Raw genomic sequence first — 20080 nt, 5'->3', positions numbered from 1 at the left:
ACAGGTCCTGCTAGGAGCCTGCTCCAGCACGGCATTCCCACGGGGTCACAGACTCCATTGGGCATCCACCTGCTCCGGTAGGAGGCCCTCGGGGGCTGCAGGTGCATATGTGCTCCACCGTTAATCTCCATAGGCTGCAGAGGGACACCTGCCTGCAGACCCCAGGACACTGCCAAAACCTTGCAATATAAAGACAATTCACACATCTACAAGCTCACGAGCAAGTGGGGCACCAAGGCACACACAGAGCACACAAAAGGGGAAACGCCAGGCCTATACACACCTTAGTCACCTGGCAGCAAGGCCGGCACGGAGCAAATGCAATGAAAGGGCAACACTTAACACCCGGCACACCTCAAAAATCTGACAAGACACCCAGGCTTTCAAAGAAATGGGGAGCCCTCTTCACAACATGCCAACAAACTTCACCACCCGAGTGCCATGGCATGACCTCACTGACAATACCACAACTCTATGATCCTTTGGTCATGTCTGTCAAATGCCCTGACACGCACCTTCCATTTGACTCCTACCAAATACCTAATTCTCACTTATAAAGCTGCCGCCAGGGTCAAGAGGACACGTCCTCAGGAGGACAGGAAAGGAAAAGACAGCGTTGCGGGAAGGAATCCACACCCCACCTCATGACCTCCCAGCCTCTGGCATGTAACAGCCACTTGCTGCAAAACACCGTCATGTGCAAAGGCTGTCCCGCCCCTCAGGGACCAGCATAAAAGCCGGCCCAGCACCTCTCTCCCTCACACACGCTCCTCACACCTTCTCCTCCATCGTCAACAAGGTGAGTCTGAACCCCCTTCCCCTTCTTCCCCTGACCCACCTCATCCGGCTCTTCCAGCACGCTCTGCCCCCAGACTCAGCAGCCCTGACGCCTCCCCACACCCACGCTCCCCACAGCCCCACCCCACAACTCCACGCTCCCTCGCCCCCCTGCAACATTGACCCTCGCACCCCCACGCCCCTACGCTTTCTCAACACCCTCTCTTCCAGGGACCCTCCACACCACACACATGGCCTGCTACGACCTCTGCCGCCCCTGCGGACCCACCCCGCTGGCTAACAGCTGCAATGAGCCCTGTGTCAGGCAGTGCGAGGACTCCCACGTCGTCATCCAGCCCTCCACCGTGCAGGTCACCCTGCCAGGACCCATCCTCAGCTCCTTCCCACAGAACACCGCCGTCGGATCCTCCTCATCGGCTGCCGTGGGCAACATCCTCGGCTCCCAGGGAGTGCCCGTCTCCTCCGGCCGCTTCGGCTACGGCTACGGCTATGGCTTTGGAGGCCTGGGCTGCTACGGTGGCATAAGGGGCTGCTACCCCTGCTAAGGGCCCCCCACGTGGCACCTCCGAGCTCTTGCTGACACGTGGACCTGCCCTCCACGGCTCCTCCTTTCAAGGCACCAAGCAAGGAAGCAGGGAATGGGCCAACCCAGCCTGCCTGGCTACATGACCCACGCACCTCCTCGTCTTGTCCTACTCCCTTTTTTGCATCGCACCTTCTGCTATCTCCAGTACTCACCGATGCAATCACTTGCTCACAAGATAAGGACCAGAGGGGACCTCCGTTGTGCAAGGCTCGAAAATCTTGCTTCTCTGGCAAAATGTCTCTCACACACGGCACTACGGCTGATGGTTACATTACCTGCACTTCAGACCGCTTCCCTTCCACTTGGCGCTCCTGCCTTTTCACTCTCTTTTTTCCAACAATAAAGTTCTCCTCATCCCAGCCTGAGATGCCTCCTCTTCCCTTCTTCACTCAAGGCTCCTCCAACCTGACCCAGCACAAAACCAGGCCTCAAGTTGCCTTTGGGGTGGGTGGAGAAGGGTCACAACACCTGTCCTAGGAATTGTGCCAGCTGGCACAAAGATAAGTCTGTACAGGTCATCACCATGAGTGAGAAAGGGCCACAAGGCCTCTCCTACGAACACCACCACCAGCAACAGCACAGACTGGCACCTGGGGGCTGCTGGAACATGACATAAGCACTTTACAAGAAGGGCTGGCTGGAGCAGGTCGTCCAGGACCATGGCCACTCACGTGTCCACTATCTCCAAGGATGGAGACTCCAGCACCTCTTCCACTCTTTCACCACCCTCACACTGAAGAAGGCTTGCCTTCTTTGCCCGTGGAATTCCACTTGTGCCGTGGGCCTCTTGTCCTGCCACTCATCACAAGCCTCTTGTGTGCAACCCTTCAAGGAATTCTAGAATAGAATCATTAAGGTTGGAAAAGACCTCTAAGATCACCAATTCCAACTGTCAACCCAACACCCCCAGGCCTCCTAAACCATGCCCTGAAGTGCCACGCCTACACTTTTTTTAAACACCTCCAGCGATGGTGACTCCACCACCTCTCTGGGCAGCCTCTTCCAATGCCTGACCACCCTTTCAGTAATACATTTTTCCTAACATGCAATCTAAGCCTCCCCTGATGCAGCTTCAGGCCATTTCCTCTCGTCCTATTGCTAGTACCCTAGCAATAGAGACCAATGCCCACTTCACTACAGGCCACTTTCAGGCAGTTGCAGAGGGCGATAAGGTCACCCCTCAGCCTCCTCTTCTCCAGGCTAAACCCTGCCAGCTCCCTCAGCCACTCCCCAGCACACTTGTTCTCTAGAAACTCCTCCAGCTCCGTTGCCCTTCTCTGGACACGCTCCAGCCCCTCAAGGTCCTTCTTGTCCCACAGAGCCCAAACCTGAGCCCAGCATTCGAGGTGGGGCCTCACCAGTGCCAAGCACAGGGGCCCCATCCCTGCCCTGCTCCTGCTGGACACACTGTTCCTCATACAAGCCCAGATTATGTTGGCCTTCTTGGTCACCCGGCCACACTGCTGGCTCATGCTCAGACGGCTGTCAGCCAGCACCCCCAGGGCCTTCTCCGACACGCAGCTTTCCAGACACTCTTCCACAAGCCTGGAGCGTTTCATACGGCTCTTGTGACCCAAGTGTAGGACCCAGCACTTGGCCTTGTTAAGCTCATACAGTTGGCCTCGGCGCAGTGATCCAGCCTGTCCAGAATCCTCTGCAGAGCCTTCCCACCCTCAAACAGATCAACACTCCCACCCAACTTGGTGTCGTCTGCAAACTCACTGAGGGCGTATGCAATCGTCTCAACCAAATCACTGATAAAGATATTAAACAAGCCTGGCCCCAACACTGAGCCCTGGGGAACCCTGCTCGTGACTGGACGCCAACTGGATTCAGTTCCATTCACCACAACTCTCTGGGCTCGGCCATCCAGACACATTTTTACCCAGTGAAGAGACCACCTGTCTAAGCCATGAGCCTCCAGCTGCTCTAGGAGGATGCTGTGGGAGACAGGGTCAAAGGCCTCAACAAAGTGCAGGTAGATAACATCCACAGCCTCTCCCTCATCCACTGGGCGGGTCACCTGGTCAAGAAAGAGACCAGGTAGGGCCAGCAAGAGGCTGCTTCCATGAAGCCATGCTGGCTGGGCCTAATCCCTGGTTGTCCTGCACATGCCTGGTGAGCGCACTCAGGATGAACTGCTCCATAATCTTCCCCGGTACTGAGGTCAGGTGGCTGGCCAGTAGGTCCCCGCATCCTCCATCAGAGGTTCTGTTTGGAGAACAGGAGGCTGAGGGGGGACCCCATTGCTCTCTACAGCTTCCTGAGGAGGAGAGGGGCATGGGGAGGTGCTGAGCTCTTCTCCCTGGCACCCAGTGAGAGGACTGATGGGAATGCTTCAAAGCCACATCAGGGGACTTTCGGAATTGACATTAGCAAACATTCCTGGGAGGGTGGTCAAACACTCGGACAGGCTTCCTAGAGAGGCGGTCGATGCCACAAGCCTGTCAGTGTTTAAGAGGCATTTGGACAATGCCCTTAATAACATGCTTTAACTTTTGGTCAGCCCTGAAGTGGTCAGGCAGTTGGGCTAGAGGATCACTCTAGGTCCCTTCCAAGTGGACTCTTCCAAGTGGACTCTTCTAGTCCAGGCTAGGCAGCCTATTCTGCTTCCTCAACCCTTTGCCATGCAAGCATCCCCACGAGGTTCTCAGGTGCACAGCCTGGCGCAGCATGCACGCCTCCCATTTGCCCTCCACTGCGTCTAATCCCACTCTGGCCCCACAAACACTGCGCAGAGAAATGGCCTCACCCCTCGCCACTCACCCCAAAGTAAGACCCCGAAGGCAGTCGCTCACCAGCCTCCCCTGCCTGCCTGCCTCTCCCACTATACTTGGGCCTCCCACGGGACTCACCAGCTCTCCCAGAGCTCACCAGCCAGGCGCCCGCGCTGCAGCCTTCCCTCACCACAGCCAGCTGCTCCCTCAGCACCCTCAGCCATCAGCCAATCAGGACGCAGCTAACAACATGCCCACCAGGGGTGCCTAACAGCCTGCCAATCGGGCGGCGGCTGACAGGCGCCAGCTGCTGCAGCAGATCCTGGAAGTTTCCAGAAGGCTCCTGTCAGGACCCCAAAATCAACACGTCGGGCACAAGAAATCAAACATCTTCACCAAACGGCCCCCAGAACCGCTGCTGGGAGGGGCGGGGGCTGAATGAGGGGCTGAATGACTAGAAATGCTGCTGACAACCGAACCAAAGGCCTCAGGCAAAAGCAGTTGGGGCACTTGGAGGGTCAGGTGGAGGGAAAATGCCATGATCTAATAACTAAAAATTTGTCATCAATATGTACATGAAGAAGGCACCCTTCCCTTGCACATGCTGTGGGGTGCCAGGGACACGTGGGCGGGGTCCCCTTTCATGATCCCCCCTTGCTGTTGTCCCCAGCCCAACCACCTCCAGTCCTTGGCACAACATCTTCTCTCACAAAGTGGAGCCAGGACCACCCACACGGTGTTCCTGTCCCCATCCCCAGTTGGCGCCAGGACCCTGGACAACCAAGGTGCCCAGGTCACCTTGCTGTGGGGTCCTCAGCTGAGCCAATGCTGGACTAGGGCTGCACTCTCCGCCTGGCTGCACGGTCCCCATTCCGCCTACATGGGAGCCCCTAGCCCATGGCCTCACCTTGCTATGGGGTCCCCAGATGATCCCTTGCAGGGGATCCCCACGCCACCATCCCCTCTGCGCTGCAGGGTCCCACAGTGCACGTGGTCTCCAGGCCACCATCCTCCCTGCCTCAGGGGCCATGCACCACCTCTACAGGGGACCCCAAGTCACCACCCCTCTGCACTGCGCTCACCATCCTCCTCACTGTGGGGACCCTGAGGCACAGCATGGGGCACCGAGCACCGGCCCCACGAACAAGCCTGTCACCCTGCTCAGCTCTGAAGATGGGCCTCAGTGCGGGGATGGCCGGGGCTGGACACCAGATGACTACCAAGACGCTCTGTCACTCCCTTTGCTCAACTGGACTGAAGACGACAAAAGGCTCCTGAGTCAACATAAGGACAGGGAGCGATCACTCAGCAATTACCATCACAGGCAAAACAGACGTGCCTTGGGGAAATTAATGTAGTTTTTTGCTAAAAGTCAGAGTAGAGTAATGACAAATATAAACAAAACCTAAAACACCTTCCCCACCCCTCCCTTCTTCCAAGGTTCACTTTACTCCTAATTTACTCCACCTCTTCCCCCAAGCAGTGCAGGGGGATGGGCAATGGGGGTTGTGGTCAGTTCATCACACGGTGGTTCTGCTGCTCCTACTACCTCAGAGGGAGGACACCTCACATGCTTCCCTTTCTCCAGCACAGGGTCCCTCTCATGGAGACAGTCCTCCATGAACTTCTCCAACGTGGATCCTTCCCACAGTGTCAAGTTCTTCACAATGCCACAAGCATAGGTGCCTTTGACAGGGTGCCATCCCCCAGGAAGAGAGTGCTCCAGCGTGGGTTTCCCACAGGGCCACAAGCTTTGCCAGCAAACCTGCTCCAGCGTGGGCTCCTCTCTGCACGGGGCCACAGGTCCAGCTAGGAGCCTGCTCCAGCACGGCATTCCCACGGGGTCACAGACTCCATTGGGCATCCACCTGCTCCGGTAGGAGGCCCTCGGGGGCTGCAGGTGCATATGTGCTCCACCGTTAATCTCCATGGGCTGCAGAGGGACATCTGCCTGCAGACCCCAGGACACTGCCAAAACCTTGCAATATAAAGACAATTCACACATCACAACCTCATAAGCAAGTGGGGCACCAAGGCACACACAGAGCACACAAAAAGGGAAACACCAGGCCTAAACACACCTTCGTCACCTGGCAGCAAGGCCGGCAGAGAGCAAATGCCATCGATTTTGCAACACTTAACACGCGGCACACCTCAAAAACCTGACCAGACACCCAGGCTTTCAAAGAAATGGGCACCCCTCTTCACAACGCACCAACAAATTACATCACAAATGTGCCATGGCATGACCTCACTGACAATACCACAACTCTCTGATCTTTTGGTCATGTTTCTCAAATGCCCTGACATGCACATTCCATGCAAATCCTACCAAATACCTACTCTCACTTAAAAGCTGCCGCCAGGGTCAAGAGCACACGTCCTCAGGAGGAGGACAAGAAAAGGGAGCGTTGCAGGAAGGAATCCACACCCCACCTCATTACCGTCCAGCCAGTAAGATTAACTTCCTCACAATTTTCTCTACATGTTCCCCCGAGCAGCGCAGGGGGATGGGGAATGGGGGTTGTGGTCAGTTCATCACACGTTGGTTCTGCTGATCCTACTACCTCAGTGAGAGGACCCCTCACACGCTCGCCCTGCTCCAGCACAGGGTCCCTCCCATGAAGACAGTCCTCCATGAACTTCTCCAACGTGGATCCTTCCCACAGTGTAAAGTTCTTCACAAACCGCTTCGGTATGGATCCGTTCCCTGAGACTCAGACCTCCAGGAAGAGAGTGCTCCAGCGTACGTCCCCCACAGGGTCACAAGCTTTGCCAGCAAACCTGCTCCCGTGTGAGCTCCTCTCTGCACGGGGCCACAGGTCCAGCTAGGAGCCTGCTCCAGCACGGCATTCCCACGGGGTCACAGACTCCATTGGACATGCACCTGCTCCGGTAGGAGGCCTCCAGGGGATGAAGGTGCATCTCTGCTCCACTGTAAATCTCCATGGGCTGCAGGGCAACAGCCTGCCTCACCACAGTCTTCCGCAGGGGCTACAGGTGGATGGATACCTGCCAGTTGGCATTGGCTCTATCGGCCATTGGGGAAGCTTCTAGCAGCTTCTCACAGAAGCCACACTGCACACCCCAGGACACTGCCAAAACCTTGCAATGTAAACACAGTTGACACATCTACAACCTCACAAGCAAGAGGGGCACCAAGGCACACACAGAGCACACAAAATGGGAAATGCCAGGCCTCAACACACCTTAGACATCTGGCAGCAAGGCCGGCACGGAGCAAATGCCATGGAAGGGGCAGTGGCTTACGCCCAGCACACCTCAGAAACCAGACTTCCAGGCTTCCAAAGAAATGGGGCCACCTCTTCACAACGCACCCACAAACCACATCACACAAGTGCCATGGCATGACATCCCTGATGACACTCCAACTCTCCAATGTTTTGGTCATGTCTGTCAAATGCCCTGACACGCACCTTCCATGCAATTCCTCCCAAATACCTACTCTCACTTAAAAGCTGCCGCCAGGGTCAAGAGGACACGTCCTCAGGAGGACAGGAAAGGAAAAGAGAGTGTTGCGGGAAGGAATCCACACCACACCTCATTACCTCCCAGCCTCTGGCATGTAACAGCCACTTGCTGCAAAACGCCGTCATGTGCAAAGGCTGTCCCGCCCCTCAGGGACCAGCATAAAAGCCGGCCCAGCACCTCTCTCCCTCACACACGCTCCTCACACCTTCTCCTCCATCGTCAACAAGGTGAGTCTGAACCCCCTTCCCCTTCTTCTCCTGACCCACCTCATCCGGCTCTTCCAGCACGCTCTGCCCCCAGACTCAGCAGTCCTGACGCCTCCCCACACCCACGCTCCCCACAGCCCCACCCCACAACTCCACGCTCCCTCGCCTTCCTGCAACATTGACCCTCGCACCCCCACGCCCCTACGCTTTCTCAACACCCTCTCTTCCAGGGACCCTCCAGCCCACACCACACACATGGCCTGCTACGACCTCTGCCGCCCCTGCGGACCCACCCCGCTGGCTAACAGCTGCAACGAGCCCTGTGTCAGGCAGTGCGAGGACTCCCACGTCGTCATCCAGCCCTCCACCGTGCAGGTCACCCTGCCAGGACCCATCCTCAGCTCCTTCCCACAGAACACCGCCGTCGGATCCTCCTCTTCGGCTGCCGTGGGCAACATCCTCGGCTCCCAGGGAGTGCCCGTCTCCTCTGGCCGCTTCGGCTACGGCTACGGCTACGGCTATGGCTTTGGAGGCCTGGGCTGCTACGGTGGCATAAGGGGCTGCTACCCCTGCTAAGGCCCCCCACGTGGCACCTCCAGTCTCTTGCTGACACGTGGACCTGCCCTCCACGGCTCTTCCTCTCAAGGCACCAAGCAAGGAAGCAGGGAAGGGGCCAACCCAGCCTGCCTGGACACACGGCCCATGAACCTCCACCTCTTCTCCAACTTCCTTCCTTGCATCGCCCCTTCTGCTATCTCCAGTACTCACCGATGCAACCACTTGCTCACAAGCCAGGTCCACCAGGGACCTCCGTTGTGTAGGGCTCGAAAATCTTGCTTCTCTGGCAAATTGTCTCTCATACACAGGACCACGGCTGATGGTCGATCCACTTGCACCTCAGACCGCTTCCCTTCCACTTGGCGCTCCTGCCTTTTCACTCTCTTTTTTCCAACAATAAAGTTCTCCTCATCCCTGCCCGAGACGCCTCCTCTTCCCTTCTTCACCCAAGGCTCCTCCAACTTGACCCAGCACAAAACCAGGCCTCAAGTTGCCTTTGGGGTGGGTGGAGAAGGGTCACAACACCTGTCCTAGGAATTGTGCCAGCTGGCACAAAGATAAGTCTGTACAGGTCATCACCGTGAGTGAGAAAGGGCCACAAGGCCTCTCCTACGAACACCACCACCAGCAACAGCACAGACTGGCACCTGGGGGCTGCTGGAACATGACATAAGCACTTTACAAGAAGGGCTGGCTGGAGCAGGTCGTCCAGGACCATGGCCACTCACGTGTCCACTATCTCCAAGGATGGAGACTCCAGCACCTCTTCCACTCTTTCACCACCCTCACACTGAAGAAGGCTTGCCTTCTTTGCCCGTGGAATTCCACTTGTGCCGTGGGCCTCTTGTCCTGCCACTCATCACAAGCCTCTTGTGTGCAACCCTTCAAGGAATTCTAGAATAGAATCATTAAGGTTGGAAAAGACCTCTAAGATCACCAGTTCCAACTGTCAACCCAACACCCCCAGGCCTCCTAAACCATGCCCTGAAGTGCCACGCCTACACTTTTTTTAAACACCTCCAGCGATGGTGACTCCACCACCTCTCTGGGCAGCCTCTTCCAATGCCTGACCACTCTTTCAGTAATACATTTTTCCTAATACCCCCTTCCCATCACACTTGTTCTCCAGACCCTTCCCTAGCTCCATTGCCCTTCTCTGGACACTCTCCAGCACCTCAAGGTCCTTCTTGTCCCACAGAGCCCAAACCTGAGCCCAGCATTCGAGGTGGGGCCTCACCAGTGCCAAGCACAGGGGCGCCATCCCTGCCCTGCTCCTGCGGGACACACTATTCCTCATACAAGCCCAGATTATGTTGGCCTTCTTGGTCACCCGGCCACACTGCTGGCTCATGCTCAGACGGCTGTCAGCCAGCACCCCCAGGGCCTTCTCCGACATGCAGCTTTCCAGACACTCTTCCACAAGCTTGGAGCGTTTCATACGGCTCTTGTGACCCAAGTGTAGGACCCAGCACTTGGCCTTGTTAAGCTCCTACAGTTGGCCTCGGCGCAGTGATCCAGCCTGTCCAGAATCCTCTGCAGAGCCTTCCCACCCTCAAACAGATCAACACTCCCACCCAACTTGGTGTCGTCTGCAAACTCACTGAGGGCGTATGCAATCCTCTCAACCAAATCATTGATAAAGATATTAAACAAGCCTGGCCCCAACACAGAGCCCTGGGGAACCCTGCTCGTGACTGGACGCCAACTGGATTCAGTTCCATTCACCACAACTCTCTGGGCTCGGCCATCCAGACACATTTTTACCCAGTGAAGAGACCACCTGTCTAAGCCATGAGCCTCCAGCTGCTCTAGGAGGATGCTGTGGGAGACAGGGTCAAAGGCCTCAACAAAGTGCAGGTAGATAACATCCACAGCCTCTCCCTCATCCACTGGGCGGGTCACCTGGTCAAGAAAGAGACCAGGTAGGGCCAGCAAGAGGCTGCTTCCATGAAGCCATGCTGGCAGGCCCTGATCCCTGGTTGTCCTGCACATGCCTGGTGAGCGCACTCAGGATGAACTGCTCCATAATCTTCCCCGGTACTGAGGTCAGGTGGCTGGCCAGTAGTTCCCCGCATCCTCCATCAGAGGTTCTGTTTGGACAACAGGAGGCTGAGGGGGGACCCCATTGCTCTCTACAGCTTCCTGAGGAGGAGAGGGGCATGGGGAGGTGCTGAGCTCTTCTCCCTGGCACCCAGTGAGAGGACTGATGGGAATGCTTCAAAGCCGCATCAAGGGACTTTCGGAATTGACATTAGCAAACATTCCTGGGAGGGTGGTCAAACACTCGGACAGGCTTCCTAGAGAGGCAATCGATGCTGCAGCCTGTCAGTGCTTAAGAGGCATTTGGACAATGCCCTTAATAACATGCTTTAACTTTTGGTCAGCCCTGAAGTGGTCAGGCAGTTGGGCTAGAGGATCACACTAGGTCCCTTCCAGGTGGACTCTTCTAGTCCAGGCTAGGCAGCCTACTCTGCTTCCTCAACCCTTTGCCATGCAAGCATCCCCTCGAGGTTTGGCATGAAAGCATCCCCTGCCTGCCTGCCTCTCCCACTATACTTGGGCCTCCCACGGGACTCACCAGCTCTCCCAGAGCTCACCAGCCAGGCGCCCGCACTGCAGCCTTCCCTCACCACAGCCAGCTGCTCCCTCAGCACCCTCAGCCATCAGCCAATCAGGACGCAGCTAACAACATGCCCACCGGGGGTGCCTAACAGCCTGCCAATCGGGCGGCGGCTGACAGGCGCCAGCTGCTGCAGCAGATCCTGGAAGTTTCCAGAAGGCTCCTGTCAGGACCCCAAAATCAACACGTCGGGCACAAGAAATCAAACATCTTCACCAAACGGCCCCCAGAACCGCTGCTGGGAGGGGCGGGGGCTGAATGAGGGGCTGAATGACTAGAAATGCTGCTGACAACCGAACCAAAGGCCTCAGGCAAAAGCAGCTGGGGCACTTGGAGGGGTCAGGTGGAGGGAAAATGCCATCATCTAATAACTAAAACATTGTCATCAATATGTACATCAAGAAGGCACCCTGCCATTCTTGCACATGCTGGTGGGTGCCAGGGACACGTGGGCGGGGTCCCCTTTCATGATCCCCCTTGCTGTTGTCCCCAGCCCAACCACCTCCAGTCCTTGGCACAACATCTTCTCTCACAAAGTGGAGCCAGGACCACCCACACAGTGTTCCTGTCCCCATCCCCAGTTGGCGCCAGGACCCTGGACAACCAAGGTGCCCAGGTCACCTTGCTGTGGGGTCCTCAGCTGACCCAATGCTGGACTAGGGCTGCACTCTCCGCCTGGCTGCACGGTCCCCATTCCACTTACATGGGAGCCCCTAGCCCATGGCCTCACCTTGCTATGGGGTCCCCAGATGATCCCTTGCAGGGGATCCCCAACGCCACCATCCCCTCTGCGCTGCAGGGTCCCACAGTGCACGTGGTCTCCAGGCCACCATCCTCCCTGCCTCAGGGGCCATGCACCACCTCTACAGGGGACCCCAAGTCACCACCCCTCTGCACTGCGCTCACCATCCTCCTCACTGTGGGGACCCTGAGGCACAGCATGGGGCACCGAGCACCGGCCCCACGAACAAGCCTGTCACCCTGCTCAGCTCTGAAGATGGGCCTCAGTGCGGGGATGGCCGGGGCTGGACACCAGATGACTACCAAGACGCTCTGTCACTCCCTTTCCTCAACTGGAATGAAGATGACAAAAGGCTCCTGAGTCAACATAAGGACAGGGAGCGATCACTCAGCAATTACCATCACAGGCAAAACAGACGTGCCTTGGGGAAATTAATGTAGTTTTTTGCTAAAAGTCAGAGTAGAGTAATGACAAATATAGACAAAACCTAAAACACCTTCCCCACCCCTCCCTTCTTCCAAGGTTCACTTTACTCCTAATTTACTCCACCTCTTCCCCCAAGCAGTGCAGGGGGATGGGGAATGGGGGTTGTGGTCAGTTCATCACACGGTGGTTCTGCTGCTCCTACTACCTCAGTGGGAGGACACCTCACATGCTTCCCTTTCTCCAGCACAGGGTCCCTCTCATGGAGACAGTCCTCCATGAACTTCTCCAACGTGGATCCTTCCCACAGTGTCAAGTTCTTCACAATGCTACAAGCATAGGTGCCTTTGACAGGGTGCCATCCCCCAGGAAGAGAGGGCTCCAGCGTGGGTTTCCCACAGGGTCACAAGCTTTGCCAGCAAACCTGCTCCAGCGTGGGCTCCTCTCTGCATGGGGCCACAGGTCCAGCTAGGAGCCTGCTCCAGCACGGCATTCCCACGGGGTCACAGACTCCATTGGGCATCCACCTGCTCCGGTAGGAGGCCCTCGGGGGCTGCAGGTGCATATGTGCTCCACCGTTAATCTCCATGGGCTGCAGAGGGACATCTGCCTGCAGACCCCAGGACACTGCCAAAACCTTGCAATATAAAGACAATTCACACATCACAACCTCATAAGCAAGTGGGGCACCAAGGCACACACAGAGCACACAAAAAGGGAAACGCCAGGCCTAAACACACCTTAGTCACCTGGCAGCAAGGCCGGCACGGAGCAAATGCAATGAAAGGGCAACACTTAACATGCGGCACACCTCAAAAACCTGACAAGACACCCAGGCTTTCAAAGAAATGGGGAGCCCTCTTCACAACATGCCAACAAACTTCACCACCCGAGTGCCATGGCATGACCTCACTGACAATACCACAACTCTCTGATCTTTTGGTCATGTCTGTCAAATGCCCTGACACGCACCTTCCATTCGACTCCTACCAAATACCTAACTCTCACTTATAAAGCTGCCGCCAGGGTCAAGAGGACACGTCCTCAGGAGGACAGGAAAGGAAATGGGAGCGTTGCGGGAAGGAATCCACACCCCACCTCATGACCTCCCAGCCTCTGGCATGTAACAGCCACTTGCTGCAAAACACCGTCATGCGCAAAGGCTGTCCCGCCCCTCAGGGACCAGCATAAAAGCCGGCCCAGCACCTCTCTCCCTCACACACGCTCCTCACACCTTCTCCTCCATCGTCAACAAGGTGAGTCTGAACCCCCTTCCCCTCCTTCTCCTGACCCACCTCATCCGGCTCTTGCAGCACGCTCTGCCCCCAGCCTCAGCAGCCCTGATGCCTCCCCACACCCACGCTCCCCACAGACACACAACACACCTCCACGCTCCCTCGCCCCCTGCAACATTGACCCTCGCACCCCCACGCCCTTACGCTTTCTCAACACCCTCTCTTCCAGGAACCCTCCACACCACACACATGGCCTGCTACGACCTCTGCCGCCCCTGCGGACCCACCCCGCTGGCTAACAGCTGCAACGAGCCCTGTGTCAGGCAGTGCGAGGACTCCCACGTCGTCATCCAGCCCTCCACCGTGCAGGTCACCCTGCCAGGACCCATCCTCAGCTCCTTCCCACAGAACACCGCCGTCGGATCCTCCTCATCGGCTGCCGTGGGCAACATCCTCGGCTCCCAGGGAGTGCCCGTCTCCTCTGGCGGATTTGGCTACGGCTATGGCTTTGGAGGCCTGGGCTGCTACGGTGGCATAAGGGGCTGCTACCCCTGCTAAGGGCCCTCCACGTGGTACCTCCAGGCTCTTGCTGACACGTGGACCTGCCCTCCACGGCTCTTCCTTTCAAGGCAGCAAGCAAGGAAGCAGGGAATGGGCCAACCCAGCCTGCCTGGGCACGCGGCCCACGCACCTCCTCCTCTTCTCCCACTTCCCTCTATGCATCGCCCCTTCTGCTATCTCCAGTACTCACCGATGCAACCACTTGCTCACAAGCTAAGGACCACCGGGAACCTCTGGAGTGCTGCTCCTAATATGGGCTTCGAAAATCTTGCTTCTCTGGCAAACTGACTCTCACACACAGCACCTCAGCTGACGGTTACACTACCCGCACTTCAGACTGCTTCCCTTCCACTCGGTGCTCCTGCCTCTTCACTCATTTTTCCATCAATAAAGTTCTCCTGCATCCCAGCCTGTGAGGTCTCCTCTTCCTTCTCCTTCCAAGACTCCTCCAACCTCACCCAGCACCAACCCCATGCAGAAGAGGCCAGCGGGGTGGGTGGATTAGGGTCACAAGGCCTCCCCTAGGGATAGTACCACCACAGCCAATATCAGGAGTGCCTCTTGCCTGACAGGCACGCCAGCACCCTCCCACTCAAAAACACAGATACCCTGCCTGCCTCACCTCCTCTTCCTCGCCAGCAAGCACTACCCGCACAGTCAACAACCCTCAAGACACTCACCTCTGATCAAGTTGGGCAGCTCTTGGGAGTCTGGGGGAGGTTCTTGCTGACTCAGATCTAGACAACCTCATTCCAATTTCTAAAAAGAGGTGTGAGGGAAGACCCAGGAAACTCGAGTCCCGTTAGTCTAGCCTCAGGACCTGGAAAAATTACGGAGAAGCTCCCACTGGATGCTGATGAATGCCTTTAAAGGACAGGCAGAAAAATCATCAGGACCAGACAACATGGGTCACTAAGGGAAGGTCCCGCCTGGCTAATTTCATATCCTCTTATTATAAGCTCTCTCGTCTACAGGGACGAAGGGAAGGCCGTGGATGTAGTGTTTCTGGATTTTAGTAGGGCTTCTGATCGCGCCCCTCATAGCATCCTTCTGCACCAGTTGGCCAACTGTGAGATGAGCAGGTAGACGCTGCGCTGGGTGAAGGGCTGGCTCAACAGCAAGGCTCAAAGCGGGGGACAGTGAATGCGGTTACTTGTGGGCTGCAACCTGTCGCCAGTGGTGTTCCTCAGGGCTCCATTCTAGGACCAATTCTGTTCAAGATCTTTATCAATGCACTGGATGAAGGAGTTGAAGGCACCATTATCAAGTTTGCTGATGATACCAAAGTGGGAGGTGCTGTTGCCTCTCCTGAGGGACAAGAGGCCTTGCAGAGGGATCTAGAGAGACTGGAGCATTGGGCAACCATCGCTGGCACGAAATTTAACCAGTGCAAATGCCGGATTCTGCACCTGGCATGGAGTAACACTGGACACAAGGCCAGACTGGGAGAGGAGTGGCTGGAGAGCAGCCCTGCAGGAAGGGGTCTGTGGGTGCTGGCTGACAGCAGGCTCGAGGGGAGTCAGCGGTGTGCCCTGGCAGCCAAGGGGGCAAACCCTACACTGGGGTGCATCAAACACAGCACACCCATCTTCCTACAGGAGGTGATTATCCCGCTGTACGCAGGATTGCTGTGGCCTCCCCTCAAGCCCTGTGTGCAGTTCTGGGCCCCACCACTTCAGAAGGATGTGAAAGACCTTGAATACATGCAGAGGAGGGCAACAAAGCTGGTGACAGGCTGGAAGGCACGTCCTGTGAGGAGCGGCTAAGGACAATGGGCTTGTCTGCTTTGGAGAAAAGGAGGCTGAGGGAGAACCTCATTGCTCTCTCCAGCTTCCGGAGCAGGAAAAGGGGCGAGGGAGGTGCTGAGTTCTTCTCCGTGGGATCCAGTGACAGGATTTGTGGGAATGCTTCAAAGCCGCATTCAGGTTCCTCAGGTGGTCACAAACCTGATCTCCCCTTACAGCGGGAGGGGCTTTACCCCCCTGGTCCCCATCCTGCGGTCCATATAGTCCAGATGGAGCAGCGAAGACTGAAGTCTTCAGTGAAGTCTTCTTCCAGTGAAGACTGAGGCAGAAATCTGTTGAGTACCTCAGCCTTCTCCTCATCTGTTGATAGATACTAGGTCACCATTCTTGTTCTTTGGGGGGGGTACGCTCTCTTTAACCTTCCTTTACTGGTTGACACACTTACAGAATCCCTTCTGGTTATTCTTTGCATCCCTTACCAAATTCAGCTCCAGCCACACCTTGGCCCTCCTGAATCCATCCCTACACAACCGGTCTGTACGGCTGTTTTGTTTCTCTCTGTAGAGTTGCTTCTCTCACATATTCTCGCTCCTCTCCTCTGGCTCCTGTTGCGCAGCAGTTTCTCCACTTTTCAAATATGTTACCCCAGAAGCACTACCACCGTCACTGCTTGTGCCGGCCTTTGCCTGCAGTGGATCCATCTTAGAGCCAGGCGGCACTGGGTCTATCAGCCATGGGCAAGAGTCCTGTATGCTGTCACAGAAGCCACCCTGTAGCCCCCAGGCCACTACCAAAACCTTGCAATTGTCATGGTTTAGCCCCAGTCAGCAACTGGTCACCACACAGCCGCTCACTCACTCCCCCCCGTCACCTCTGGGAAGGGAGACAATTGGAAGAGACACAGTAAGAAATCCCATGGGTTCAGATAAGAACAGTTTAACAATTGTAATAAAACAGTAATGGTAATAGTAATAAAAGAATATCATTCAAAGGAAGGTAACAAGAGAGAAAGAGAGAGGTGAAACCTTGGGAGGATGGGGGAAAAAAACAAAGACCAAGTAATGCAAAGCATACCACCCACCAAACGTCACCGCAGGTCCACAAGCTGAGATTGTAGCTGCAACTGGCCATCTTCCCCAGTCAGACTGGGCATGATGTCATATGAGATGGAATATTCCTTTGGTCACTTTGGATCAGCTATCCTGGCAATGCCCCCTCCCCTCGTGGCTTCTTGGGCACCCAGCAGAGCACGAGAGGCTAGAAAAGTCCTTGACTAGAAAAAGCACTACCTAGCAACAACTAAAACATCAGTGTCTTATCAACGCTGTTCTTATAGTAAGCCCAAAGAACCGCACTACACGACTTGCAGTGAGGAATATTAACTCGATCCCAGCTAAAACCATGATAAAATGCAATCCACGTGGCTACAACCTCACAAGAAGAAGGGCCACCAAGACACTCACAGAGCAAACCCAACGGGTAAGGCCACGCCTAAAGACTGCCTTAGCGACATGGTATCATAGCCAGCAGGGACCAAGTGCCATGGAAGGGGCAGCGCCTCATGCCTGGCACACCTCAAAGAACAGACCAGCCTTCCACGGCGGTGAGGAAATGGTGCCCCATCTTCACAACGCACCCACAAACCACATCACACAACTCCCATCACTTGACCTCACTGATGACACCCAACCGCCGCCACGCTTTGGTCATGTCTTCCAAATGCGATGACAAGCACCTTCCATTCAACTCCTACCAAATACTAACTCTCGCTTAAAAGCTGCCGCCAGGGTCAAGAGGACACGTCCTCAGGAGGACAGGAAAGGAAAAGACAGCGTTGCGGGAAGGAATCCACACCCCACCTCATGACCTCCCAGCCTCTGGCATGTAACAGCCACTTGCTGCAAAACACCGTCATGCGCAAAGGCTGTCCCGCCCCTCAGGGACCAGCATAAAAGCCGGCCCAGCACCTCTCTCCCTCACACACTCTCCTCACACCTTCTCCTCCATTGTCAACAAGGTGAGTCTGAACGCCCTTCCCCTCCTTCTCCTGACCCACCTCGTCCAGCTCTTCCAGTGCGCTCTGCCCCCAGCCTCAGCAGCCCTGACGCCTCCCCAACACCATGCTCCCCACAGCCACACAACACGCTTCCGCGCTACCTTGTCCTCCTGCTGTTGCACCCCCACCTCACACCACCACACCACTCGCACCCCCACGCCCCTACGCTTTCTCAACACCCTCTCTTCCAGGGACCCTCCACACCACACACATGGCCTGCTACGACCTCTGCCGCCCCTGCGGACCCACCCCGCTGGCTAACAGCTGCAACGAGCCCTGTGTCAGGCAGTGCGAGGACTCCCGCGTCGTCATCCAGCCCTCCACCGTGCAGGTCACCCTGCCAGGACCCATCCTCAGCTCCTTCCCACAGAACACCGCCGTCGGATCCTCCTCTTCGGCTGCCGTGGGCAACATCCTCGGCTCCCAGGGAGTGCCCGTCTCCTCCGGCCGCTTCGGCTACGGCTACGGCTACGGCTATGGCTTTGGAGGCCTGGGCTGCTACGGTGGCATAAGGGGCTGCTACCCCTGCTAAGGACCCTTCACGTAGCATTTCCGGTCTCTTGCTGACACGTGGACCTGCCCTCCACGGCTCCTCCTTTCAAGGCACCAAGCAAGGAAGCAGGGAAGGGGCCAACCCAGCCTGCCTGGACACACGGCCCATGAACCTCCACCTCTTCTCCAACTTCCTTCCTTGCATCGCCCCTTCTGCTATCTCCTGTACTCACCGATGCAACCACTTGCTCACAAGCCAGGTCCACCAGGGACCTCCGTTGTGTAGGGCTCGAAAATCTTGCTTCTCTGGCAAATTGTCTCTCATACACAGGACCACGGCTGATGGTCAATCTAATTGCACCTCAGACCGCTTCCCTTCCACTTGGCGCTCCCGCCTTTTCACTCTCTTTTTTCCAACAATAAAGTTCTCCTCATCCCTGTCCGAGACGCCTCCTCTTCCCTTCTTCACCCAAGGCTCCTCCAACTTGACCCAGCACAAAACCAGGCCTCAAGTTGCCTTTGGGGTGGGTGGAGAAGGGTCACAACACCTGTCCTAGGAATTGTGCCAGCTGGCACAAAGATAGGTCTGTACAGGTCATCACCGTGAGTGAGAAAGGGCCACAAGGCCTCTCCTACGAACACCACCACCAGCAACAGCACAGACTGGCACCTGGGGGCTGCTGGAACATGACATAAGCACTTTACAAGAAGGGCTGGCTGGAGCAGGTCGTCCAGGACCACGGCCACTCACGTGTCCACTATCTCCAAGGATGGAGACTCCAGCACCTCTTCCACTCTTTCACCACCCTCACACTGAAGAAGGCTTGCCTTCTTTGCCCGTGGAATTCCACTTGTGCCGTGGGCCTCTTGTCCTGCCACTCATCACAAGCCTCTTGTGTGCAACCCTTCAAGGAATTCTAGAATAGAATCATTAAGGTTGGAAAAGACCTCTAAGATCACCAGTTCCAACTGTCAACCCAACACCCCCAGGCCTCCTAAACCATGCCCTGAAGTGCCACGCCTACACTTTTTTTAAACACCTCCAGCGATGGTGACTCCACCACCTCTCTGGGCAGCCTCTTCCAATGCCTGACCACTCTTTCAGTAATACATTTTTCCTAATACCCCCTTCCCATCACACTTGTTCTCCAGACCCTTCCCTAGCTCCATTGCCCTTCTCTGGACACTCTCCAGCACCTCAAGGTCCTTCTTGTCCCACAGAGCCCAAACCTGAGCCCAGCATTCGAGGTGGGGCCTCACCAGTGCCAAGCACAGGGGCACCATCCCTGCCCTGCTCCTGCGGGACACACTATTCCTCATACAAGCCTAGATTTTGTTGGCCTTCTTGGTCACCCGGCCACACTGCTGGCTCATGCTCAGACGGCTGTCAGCCAGCACCCCCAGGGCCTTCTCCGACACGCAGCTTTCCAGACACTCTTCCACAAGCTTGGAGCGTTTCATACGGCTCTTGTGACCCAAGTGTAGGACCCAGCACTTGGCCTTGTTAAGCTCATACAGTTGGCCTCGGCGCAGTGATCCAGCCTGTCCAGAATCCTCTGCAGAGCCTTCCCACCCTCAAACAGATCAACACTCCCACCCAACTTGGTGTCGTCTGCAAACTCACTGAGGGCGTACGCAATCCTCTCAACCAAATCATTGATAAAGATATTAAACAAGCCTGGCCCCAACACTGAGCCCTGGGGAACCCTGCTCGTGACTGGACGCCAACTGGATTCAGTTCCATTCACCACAACTCTCTGGGCTCGGCCATCCAGACACATTTTTACCCAGTGAAGAGACCACCTGTCTAAGCCATGAGCCTCCAGCTGCTCTAGGAGGATGCTGTGGG

General features: G+C 56.2%; 4 protein-coding genes across 4 annotated transcripts; all 4 read left to right on the top strand.

Moving 5' to 3' along the window:
- The first annotated feature begins 1028 nt into the window (after positions 1-1028).
- LOC135312214 (feather keratin 1-like) lies at positions 1029-1343 on the top strand. The gene has a single exon (XM_064445354.1). It carries the CDS (start codon positions 1029-1031, stop codon positions 1341-1343), a length of 315 nt encoding a protein of 104 aa, XP_064301424.1.
- Positions 1344-8053: 6710 nt separating this feature from the next.
- LOC135312213 (feather keratin 1-like) lies at positions 8054-8375 on the top strand. Its single transcript, XM_064445353.1, has one exon. The coding sequence runs from the start codon at positions 8055-8057 to the stop codon at positions 8373-8375; it is 321 nt and encodes a 106-aa protein (XP_064301423.1). The 5' UTR covers position 8054.
- A 5242-nt stretch (positions 8376-13617) lies between these two features.
- On the top strand, positions 13618-13935 carry LOC135312212 (feather keratin 1-like). The gene has a single exon (XM_064445351.1). It carries the CDS (start codon positions 13627-13629, stop codon positions 13933-13935), a length of 309 nt encoding a protein of 102 aa, XP_064301421.1. The 5' UTR covers positions 13618-13626.
- A 4015-nt stretch (positions 13936-17950) lies between these two features.
- Positions 17951-18271, top strand: LOC135312211 (feather keratin 1-like). The gene has a single exon (XM_064445350.1). The coding sequence runs from the start codon at positions 17951-17953 to the stop codon at positions 18269-18271; it is 321 nt and encodes a 106-aa protein (XP_064301420.1).
- The last annotated feature ends 1809 nt before the right edge of the window (positions 18272-20080 follow it).

The sequence above is a fragment of the Phalacrocorax carbo genome, chromosome 2 (genome assembly GCF_963921805.1).
Source record: "Phalacrocorax carbo chromosome 2, bPhaCar2.1, whole genome shotgun sequence".
NCBI classification, from domain to species: Eukaryota; Metazoa; Chordata; class Aves; order Suliformes; family Phalacrocoracidae; genus Phalacrocorax; species Phalacrocorax carbo.
Note: the sequence above shows the minus strand (reverse complement) of the source record. Positions and strands in the feature narration are given on the sequence as shown.